Source organism: Trypanosoma grayi (genome assembly GCF_000691245.1).
Source record: "Trypanosoma grayi strain ANR4 Tgr_643_V1, whole genome shotgun sequence".
Taxonomy (NCBI): domain Eukaryota; phylum Euglenozoa; class Kinetoplastea; order Trypanosomatida; family Trypanosomatidae; genus Trypanosoma; species Trypanosoma grayi.
In genome coordinates this window covers 1-9,446 of record NW_008826262.1, presented here as the reverse complement: position 1 = coordinate 9,446, position 9,446 = coordinate 1, and the positions used below count along the sequence as shown (strand labels likewise).

The 9,446-nt window shown below is 58.2% G+C and overlaps 7 protein-coding genes across 7 annotated transcripts; all 7 read right to left on the bottom strand.

The window, feature by feature from the left end:
• Positions 1-265: 265 nt before the first annotated feature.
• DQ04_06431060 (hypothetical protein) lies at positions 266-1,003 on the bottom strand (the record flags this gene model as incomplete). The annotated part of the gene is made up of 1 exon (XM_009314697.1): positions 266-1,003. The coding sequence occupies one exon, from the start codon at positions 1,001-1,003 to the stop codon at positions 266-268; it is 738 nt and encodes a 245-aa protein (XP_009312972.1).
• A 403-nt stretch (positions 1,004-1,406) lies between these two features.
• On the bottom strand, positions 1,407-2,006 carry DQ04_06431050 (hypothetical protein; the record flags this gene model as incomplete). Its single annotated transcript, XM_009314696.1, has 1 exon — positions 1,407-2,006. One exon carries the CDS (start codon positions 2,004-2,006, stop codon positions 1,407-1,409), a length of 600 nt encoding a protein of 199 aa, XP_009312971.1.
• A 336-nt stretch (positions 2,007-2,342) lies between these two features.
• DQ04_06431040 (hypothetical protein) lies at positions 2,343-3,473 on the bottom strand (the record flags this gene model as incomplete). Its single annotated transcript, XM_009314695.1, has 1 exon — positions 2,343-3,473. The coding sequence occupies one exon, from the start codon at positions 3,471-3,473 to the stop codon at positions 2,343-2,345; it is 1,131 nt and encodes a 376-aa protein (XP_009312970.1).
• A 264-nt stretch (positions 3,474-3,737) lies between these two features.
• Positions 3,738-5,165, bottom strand: DQ04_06431030 (hypothetical protein; the record flags this gene model as incomplete). The annotated part of the gene is made up of 1 exon (XM_009314694.1): positions 3,738-5,165. The coding sequence occupies one exon, from the start codon at positions 5,163-5,165 to the stop codon at positions 3,738-3,740; it is 1,428 nt and encodes a 475-aa protein (XP_009312969.1).
• Positions 5,166-5,658: 493 nt separating this feature from the next.
• Positions 5,659-6,342, bottom strand: DQ04_06431020 (thioesterase superfamily protein; the record flags this gene model as incomplete). Its single annotated transcript, XM_009314693.1, has 1 exon — positions 5,659-6,342. The coding sequence occupies one exon, from the start codon at positions 6,340-6,342 to the stop codon at positions 5,659-5,661; it is 684 nt and encodes a 227-aa protein (XP_009312968.1).
• Positions 6,343-6,641: 299 nt separating this feature from the next.
• DQ04_06431010 (thioesterase superfamily protein) lies at positions 6,642-7,256 on the bottom strand (the record flags this gene model as incomplete). Its single annotated transcript, XM_009314692.1, has 1 exon — positions 6,642-7,256. One exon carries the CDS (start codon positions 7,254-7,256, stop codon positions 6,642-6,644), a length of 615 nt encoding a protein of 204 aa, XP_009312967.1.
• Positions 7,257-8,062: 806 nt separating this feature from the next.
• DQ04_06431000 (chaperone DnaJ protein) lies at positions 8,063-9,328 on the bottom strand (the record flags this gene model as incomplete). Its single annotated transcript, XM_009314691.1, has 1 exon — positions 8,063-9,328. The coding sequence occupies one exon, from the start codon at positions 9,326-9,328 to the stop codon at positions 8,063-8,065; it is 1,266 nt and encodes a 421-aa protein (XP_009312966.1).
• Between the last annotated feature and the right edge of the window lie 118 nt (positions 9,329-9,446).

Genomic DNA, 9,446 nt, shown 5'->3' with positions numbered 1-9,446 from the left:
TCCTTGAGGCTGCCACGGCAGTGACGTGGTGAAGTATACGGGAGAGACGAGGCGTGGCACCTGCGGCGTCCACACACACACACACAGCCAGCCGCAACAACCCTCTCGCAACGAAAACGAAAAACAACAACAATTCTTGTGAAGCGCCATACAAGGAACGAGCAAAATGCCCTGCTCTCACTCAACTGGGGACCAACCATGGAGGGAAGGAAGGACCCCACACGCACTCCCCTGCGCACAAACACGCTGCTTGCGAGTGCGTGCATTAAAGCCGGCGACGCCGCTGTTGCTCAAACGACGGTGCATCCACCAATGCTTCCGTCGCCGCCACTGGCTCCACCACCTCCTCGCGCCGCCGCTTACGATCCACCAACGGCAGCAAGCACAAGACAAATGGCTTCTGCTGCTGCTGCTGCTGCTCTGCTTCCCTGGACACCACCATCACTTCGTGGTCATCAGCCCGCCACCGCTTCGCCACGGCGCCGGCACCATCGTCCAACGTGGCGTCCACAAATCCCGCCACCTCGCGCATGCGCTTTTTGTGCGGAAGCGGCACAAAAGACGATGGCCCAGACGACGGCGACGGCGTTGTGTGCCACGTGATGGCGAGCGGAGCACTCAGTTGCTGCTGCTGCTGCTGCACAGCCAGCGGGAGTTGTGTCGCGCTTCCCCTCATCATCAAGAGCTGCAGCAACTCACGCGATGAATTTCGCGCGGCATCAGCTGCAGCTGGGCATACGTATACCGCCGGATGTGTCCTCGCCTCCTCCTCGTTGTCGTTGCCATTCTCATCCTCGGCGGATAGGAACACATCGCCGCACACATTGGGCGTGCTGCGCGCCATCAACGTATCCTCTTCAGCGCCGCAGCTACCGCGCTCCACAGGAGGTTCACACCACTGCTGCTGCTGCAATAGTGGTGGTGACGGCAGCGGCCAACTGCCGTTGCCCATCAACTCCGCTGGCTGGTTCGTGTAGAACACACCCGGCCAGCTGCCGTCCATGTCTGGCGTATATTATTTGGTGATCCTCCTAGGCTCCTCTCTATTCTCCCCTAGATCGGCCACCAGAGCCGGATACACAAGTATACACGCTACCCAGAAAGGGAACACAACATAGAATGATGAGAGGAGGAGGAGGAGGAAACGAAATGCGAGGAGCGTCAACAACAGAACGAAGATAGTGGCTAACTGCAGCTCCATGTAGTTGCACTTTGACATCCAGATCGTTCTCTGCGCATAAGTACAGAGGCAATGTACACGCCTGCCAACAACAAAAGAAGGGGAAAGTAGAGGGCACGTACAGTAAAACAAAAAAAGCAAAAGACGGAACAGAAATCATCTCCTGTTGCTGTGGCTTCAACTACCGCCGATACAGCTCCACAGTGTCTTCCCCCTCCCTTTACCATCATCTAGGTGGCACCACTGGCGATGGGGAGTCGGTCTCCCCGTGCAGAAACCCTCCACGCGTGTAACGCCACTGCTGTCCATCACTGCCACGCCTCTCGTCGTCGACTTCGGATGATTGCCCCGCGGCCGTCTGCTCCTGCCGCTGCTGTTCGTGTTGGTGTCGCTCCCCCTGTGATGTGCCCCGTGGGTGCGAGCCTAAATTATTCACCATTCCCTGATCGACATCCGTGTCGAAGCGGACCCGACGCTGCGCAAACGAGCGTGGCGAGTAATTGGCATCACCGGCACCACTCGCCATTGAGCTCTGACGCATCGGAGAGACGCCATGCTCGGGCCACAGTGCCTGCCGTGCGTATGTCTGTGCATGCATGTACGCGTCTGGGTGCGTGTGCGGTGATGGAGCACGAGGAGATACCTCATCGCGACTGTGTTTGCGGTTATAGCAGGCATCAATGGCACTCATCAGTATAATGTACACCACAACCAGGAAGAGGCCACCGAGGAGACCACCCATCACAGCGTAGTTCTCCCCATCAATCACGGTGGGAACGTCGCACACCAGGCGCTCGTTCAGCGACCGCGTCTCGTGGCGCGACATCTGTGCGTGGAGTGGCGCAAGACACACCCCCCGTCAGTGTGGAATTGCCCCCACGCCCTCTTCTTCCACCGCAGCAGCAGCAGAAGTAAAAGCACAGTGTGTGTGGGGGGGGNGGGAGTGTGTGAGTGAGAAAGAAAGAGGGAAAATAAGGAAAGAGACCACCAAACTACGCACAGCAACATGACCAATGACCTCCAAACAGAGCTGCATGCATACAGACAAAGAAGTCATAAACCCCACAGCCCAGGTCCTGGGACATGTAAGAGGAAATCACACAAGAATGCCCCACACAGCATGTCTTAACGGCACTCCATTTCACACACACACACACGCACTCTACGCCGTGGCAAACACGCTAAGTGTCCCTGACTCGTCCGCCACCACAGCAAGGTGCTCCTCACCGGCGAGGGCAACGCAGCCAGGAGTGCCAACGAAAACAGGCGGTAACGCGTCGGCGGGGCGCGGTGCAAAGCGGAAGGCGCCACCCGCCGCACTCCGCCGCTCCCACGCGAGGACGGCACCATCTGCGTGGCATGACACAATGTTCGTGCTGTGCGGCATGTGCAGCCCCGTCACCGGGGCGCCGCACGGGGTGCTGTGATCCACCGCGTGGCTGCTCTTCTCGCGAACCGCGGAGAGGCGCAAGTCCCACACGACAAGCACACCATCCTCTGTGCCCGCCACGATGGAGTTGTCCTTCACGGCAAACGAGGTGAGGGGATCGTGCGGCGTCCACTTCCACGCTCGCACAACGCTGTCCTGAGGCCTCAGTCTGTGGTCGATCTCGAGGACGGCGTGGTGGCACAGTGCCAGCACGGAGGACGCGTCACCGTCAATCTCGCGCACCTGCAGCAGGGGGAAGGTGGACAACATAGGCAGTTCCATTGTCTGCTGTACCGACACACGTGTGCCGGACAAGCGAAGCATCTTCAGCGCATTAGCCTCACCCCGCTCACCCCCACAAGCCACCGCAATGCGACCACTGCCGCCGCCGCCGCCGCTGCTGCCTCGATACAGCCGCGTGGCTGCCGTCCAGCTTCTACCATCATCTTCCATTGCCTTTGGTAACTTCCTGTACTTAACCACCACTTTATCGATTCCTGCACCGCTACCGCCCTCCTCATCATCCGTGTCGTCGCTCTCGGTCCGCCGGAATACGTACGTCGTGGCAGCAGCGCCCCCTTTCTTGGTGTGGGACTGCACGACACAGTGCACGACTCCCTCCGGCGACAGCACAAGTGCGAGGGCGGTGACGCTGCTGCCTGGCACCGACGCGTGCGCCAGACGGAAACTCGACGCGTTCGTCGGGTCGTCCCATTCAATAAAGAAGACACGATTCAACGCGTCAAAGGCTGGCGACACGGCAACCACCGCGGCGGGGTTGCCGTTGTCACCGTCGGTCGTCAGGAGGCTCACATGCCGCGGGGAGATGGGCAGGTACTGCTGCGCCAAGAGCTCAAGCGCCATCTGTCGCACCCTCTCTCTATCTGCTCATGACGGGGGCACGAGCACACCACGTGGGAGGGAGTACACACACACAAAAAGGAGATAAAAAAAGAAACAAGAACAAAGAGAATTTTAGTTGGCTAACGGACATCCAGTAAAATATTATGAGGTGAAATAAACGACGATAATCACTCACATCCGCCGCATTTTTCTATACTGGCATTACTCGCGTGGTTAGTTGGAAACACAATTGCCACCCCCCCTTTGCATCCCCCTTCCTTTTTCTTAATCCTCCATGTCAATATCGGGGAGGTCATCCTCATCATCATCATCAGACCCAGCCAAAGGCTGCGGCTTCACCGGCTCAAGCCTTAGTTTTCGTTGCTGTTGCTGTGGTGGCACTGCAACCCTGTCATGCGTGTCGTTCGCTTTGGTGTGCGCAGGTGACTGCGGCTTCTGCTTGCTCACCGCACCATCTGAAGTGGGTTGTTGTTGTTGTTGTTGTCGTTGCTGAGGAAGAGGAGGGAGGGAATGTGTAAAGATGGGGGAGGCAGGATGTTCACGTTTCTCCTTGAGTTGTTGTTGTTGTTGTTGTTGTTGCTGCTGCCGCTGCTCAACGACAGGGGACTCATCAACTGCAGCGCTAGTATCAGCCGCCAGGCTTCCTGCGACCCGCCGTGTCGCCTTCTCCACAACGTCGACCGGCGGCAAATAGAACGGCACCGCGTGTGGGTGGCGCAGCGCCGTCAACGTCACGGAGAGCCGTGCAACAGCGCGGAGTAGTTGCTGGCGGTCACGACGGCCCCGGGGCGTGGTCAGTCGCTCTGCAGGAAACTCCTTTGCCGCCCGCACCGCACACGCCGCCACAACACTCGGCAGCGGGCGGCACAGCAGCAGGAACGCTGTCAGGANCTCCTTTGCCGCCCGCACCGCACACGCCGCCACAACACTCGGCAGCGGGCGGCACAGCAGCAGGAACGCTGTCAGGATGTCGACGCAGAGGGGCTGAAGCGCCGCCTCGACGACAAACACCGCGGCATCCGTGGCGTTCTCTGTCTGCTGCAGGGCCTCGCTGTTGCCGCCGTCCATCCCGCCCGCGACGCATGGCGGCGGCACGTCGAGCATGCCGGCCGTCACGACCTCCTGCGCAAATCGCAGCGCCGCCCGCTGCATCGTCGCACTGCCCATGCACGGCCCCACAGCGAGCAGCAGCTCCTCAAAGGCGCGCAAATTCCGCACCACCGCCGCCTCCTCCTCGTTTCCTGCACCACCGCCGTCCTCACCCTCAGTCCCCGCCGCAGTGACGAAGGGCGCACCGAGCAGGAACGGACTGGGATCGTTCAGCAGTAGCTCCATCAGCTCCTCAAGAAGACGCGCCGCGCCCGCCTTGAAATACGTCCCAAGCAGCGCAGCCAACTCCCAACAGGCGCTGCTCGCCAATGCGGGGGATGAAATCATCAGCAGCACACGCCGCATCATCGCATCGAGTGACGGCATCAGCTGCACGCCGTACGTGACAAGTAGCGTGCGGAGGGTGTGGAAGTGGGGCTCTGCCATGGCCGCAAACACTTCACCGCCGCGGTGCCGTTTTTTACCTGCGCTGGTGGGGTTGGCATCGCTGAGTTGCTGTTCTTGCTGCTGTGCATCGGCAATGACGGCGTCGAGCGCAGCCAGTGTGTCGCCCAGCGCGTCATTAGCCGACGCGCTTGTCATCACTGGCCGCTTAGATTTGTGGCTCATGCCTTCCTCACCGCGACAACTTCCTTTCTTCCTCCTCCTCCTGCTGCTGCTGCTGCTGCTCTTGCGGTGTGGCGAACAGCAACGATGGACACAGATGTAGAAAGAACAAGATGGAACCAGACCAATAGGGTTAGGGCGCACGCCCTTCAGGAGGGAAGACGCAGCAACAGTAGAGAAGGGAGCAGAAGTAACAGTAGTTGTGCTGCAGCAAAAGCCGAAGTTCTGCCCGATACCACACCCTAGACAGAGATCATTGACCACAGCAATGGGGGAGAAGAAAAACAATAACAGCAAATATAATCTATTTCTTTTGGGCGTTACTTACCAATCAGGGGGAAGCTGTATACGTAAGCTTACCACTCTACTTCCCTCTCACCCGTTCCCCCGACAAGAGACCCATCAACAATGACGAAACAAAAAAAAAATACACAGACCAGTCTGCCATCCTTCATCCCTTCCTTCTGCTTCACGAGGGCTTTGTCGTCGCAACGTTCGGTGGCAGCATGGCCTTCACGTGCTTCGCGTTGGCGCAGACGCAGCGACCACGTACAGCGGTCGCAATGCCACTACCTGTTTCCATTGCTTCTCCCTTTCCCATCTGCTTCTCTTGCTCCGCCGAAGCTGCTGCAGGCGTCCCACAGAGGAACTCGACGGTGGAGAACATCAGTCGCTTGCCCATCTTATCGATGCGTGTCACGGCGACAAACTTCTCCCCCTCCCGCATGGGCCGCGGCGTGTTGCACTGCAGCGACACCGACACGTGCCCCAGCATCGCGGGGAGGAGCGCGAGCATCATGTGGAGCGAGGTGAACATATCCGTGAGTGTAAGCAGTGCACCATGCGCGAGCACGCCTCCACCGTCGGTTGCGCCCCGCACCACGGTAAAGGGCCACGCCATTGCGTATGGGAACACCTTTCCCCCTCCTTCTCCCTTTCCTGCAGCCGCAGCTGACGCCGTTTCGGATACTCCTGCGGGACTCATAGGGATGGGCATCATGGCCACAAACGTGTCCTGCGCCCGCAGCTGCAGCACGTCGCTGAGCAGCCGCATGCCGTACTTGTCGATGGCGGCCACCTTGTCGTACAACTGCATGTAGTTGGGAAATGCCTGCACCACTGGCACCCACTCCACATCATCCAGAAGTTCCATCACCGATTGCAAGGGCAATCTCTCGTGTGCGTCGATCGGGCGTCCCGCAGTGACTGACCAGGAATCAAACAAAAGATGGATAACGAGTAAGGAAGAGAAGGATGAATGTACGAGGATGACGCAGACCTCAGCCGAGAGAGAAGCAAACAACCGGAGAGAACACCACACGGGCATGCATATAAATATGAGTGCACATGTACCACTTGTGCCTGCAGGGTGTGCAGCACACATCATGGATAGACAACATTCAAAAAAGAAAATGAGCAACAATGAAAGAATCATCCCCTCGCCTTGCTCAATTAGTTGGACTGGATCACACACTTCACGTGCTTCCCATTCCCCAAAACAGTGTACTGCCGCAGAAGCCGCTCGAGCTCCTTGACTGAGGACGCCTCTTTCTCGTCCACGAGTGCCCCAGGGGCACTGCCGCTGCTGTCGTCACGCAGCAGCTCCGCCGACAGGAAGTTGAGCCGCTTGCCAGCCTTGTCCATGCGGCTGATCAGCACGACCCGCTCCCCCTCGCTAATGGGCTTCAAACAGTTGGCTTGAATGTTCACTGACACGTGCACAACGTCCGACGGCAACAGACGTTCCATGAGATGCAGAGACGAGGCGGTGTCGACAAGGGATGTGAAGGCGCCGCTGCCCATCGCCCGCGTGGCTGCCGGCCCCGCGCCGCATGCTTCACACGCAGCAGACGTGATAGTGAAGGGAAACGCCATGGCGAGCGTCACGTTGCGCCCCTTATTCCTTGAGTCAGGCTGCAGCAGGACGCGGGTGTTTTCCGGTGCGTACTTGAGGGCTTTCAGCATCAGATTGGTGTGCGGAGAGCGCTGCGTGAATGTAATGTAGTGCTCGAGAAAGGCTGGCGAGTGTGCGGCCACCGGAACCCACAGTGATTGCCTCGAAAGCATCGTCCTTCTTCTTACTGGCGCACCTAAGCGTGTGCCCGTCCGTCGCCTTTTTTAATCAGATAGTTAACAATAGATATCTCTCTCGCTGTGTGTGTGTGTGTGTGTGTGCTTATGCGAATGTGTCTGCAGAGTATAGCGACCACACGCACGCGTTTAGATTAGTGGCGCCAATGCAGCTACAGATCGACGCCAGGGTTATCGCAATTCGGCAACAAACAAACAAACGGAAACAACACCAACAAGAGTAGTAATAGTGGCAGCAGCAGCAGAAACAAAACAAAAAAGTTCAACCCATACAGACCTGCATCGTTACCCAACACAGACCCCGCTCCCTCCTGGATGGGTGTGTGCTGATATTAAGCGGCTGTGGGGGCTGAATTGACCCCACAAAAATAGCACGGAAATAACAGCACGTGTCTGAGGATGTGTGCGTGCGTGTGTGTGGGCTTGGGGGAGACTGAGAGTGAAGGAGCGGCTGAGGGCAAGAAACAAGCAATTCGAACACACAAACACATTATATAATATATATATATATATATATATGAATATATGAATATACCTGCGCACCTTGCACAGCCAAGCCGACACCGCAACAGATACCGAAGGTCTCACCTCCATCCGCTTCTATATTTTTCCCCTCCTGCTCCCGCACCACATTGCCCACCACAACCACGAATTTACACACACACACCCACACCCACACACAGACACGTACACACTAACACGACATACGCCGCGTTGCCCTCCTTGTACTTTTTTTTTTTTGCATTTCTCTCCTCACTCAGCGTCCTTTTCCCCTTTTCTTTCTACTGCTGCGCGCACTGCACCGCCTGCGCCCCGCCGAGGCCGTTCTCAAACAATACCTGGCTTTCGCCCATGCCGAACATCGTCTCCTCCTGCCGTCGCCGCCGCCGCCGCTGCTGCTGTCCCTCACGCTGCGACCCGCTCTTTCGCTGCCGCCGTGCGCCCATATCGCGCAGTTGCAGAATCTCTCCATTCACTGGCGGGAACGACTCCGCCACATCAAACGCAGTGGCAATGTTCTTTAACTGCTTCGGCTTCAGCTGCGTCGGGTACTCCACCTCAAAGTGGATGATGAGGTTGCCGCGCTCCAGCCCGCCCGTGTTGGGTAGCGGCATGCCCTCACCGCGCACAACCCACGCCGCCTCGGGGTCGATCACCTGTCCGCGGTCAATCTTCACCAGTAGCGCGCGCCGATCGAGGTGCTGCACCGAAAACTGAAAGCCACAGAGCGCCTCCTGCAGGGTGATATTGCAGTTCATAATGAGATGGTTGCCCACACGACGGAATGTATCATGCGGCTTCTGTGAGATGATGATGAGCACGTCGCCCTTGAGCCGCACGCCCGGTATCTCGTCGCCCTCGCCGTCAAAGCGCACAACGTCCTCGTGCTGCATGCCTTTATCGACGTGCACCTCCAGCACCTTCTGGTCCTTCACAATGCGGTTGCCGCGGCACCGCGAGCACACATCCACATCCCGCACAACCTTCCCCTCGCCGCCACATGCCTGGCACGTCACCCGCGTGCGCTGCTGCATGCCGAGAAACAGCTGCTGCACGTGTACCTGCACGCCCTGGCCGTTGCAGCTAACACACGTGCGCCGCTCCGCACCGGGCCGCAGGCCGCCGCCGTCGCACACCCCACACAGACGATCGCGCGTCACCGAGACGCGCTTCACCTTGCCGTTATACATGTCGTCGAGCGACACCTTGAGCTCATGCATGAGGTCTCTCGGCTTGCGTTCGCCACGCTGCCGTTGCCCGCCGCCGAAGAACATGGAGAAGATATCGGAGGGGTCAAAGCCGCCCTCGTCCATGCCGCCCTCAAGACCGGCCTTACCGCGTTCGTCGTACAGCTGCCGCTTATCCGGGTCACTAAGCACCTCGTACGCGTGGCTGATGCTCTTGAACTTCTCCGCCGCCTCATTATCACCGGGGTTCTTGTCGGGGTGGTACTTGAGCGCAAGGCGGCGGTAGGCGCGCTTAATGTCGTTCTCGGACGCGTCCACGACGATGCCGAGGAGCTCGTAGTACTCCAGCTCCTTCACCATTGGGTTCACACTTCCTTCACGCACTGCTGTTGCTGCTGCTGCGGCGCCACACGAACACACACAAACCGAGATGCATACAGGTGGGTAAGTAATAATAATAATAATAATAATAATAATA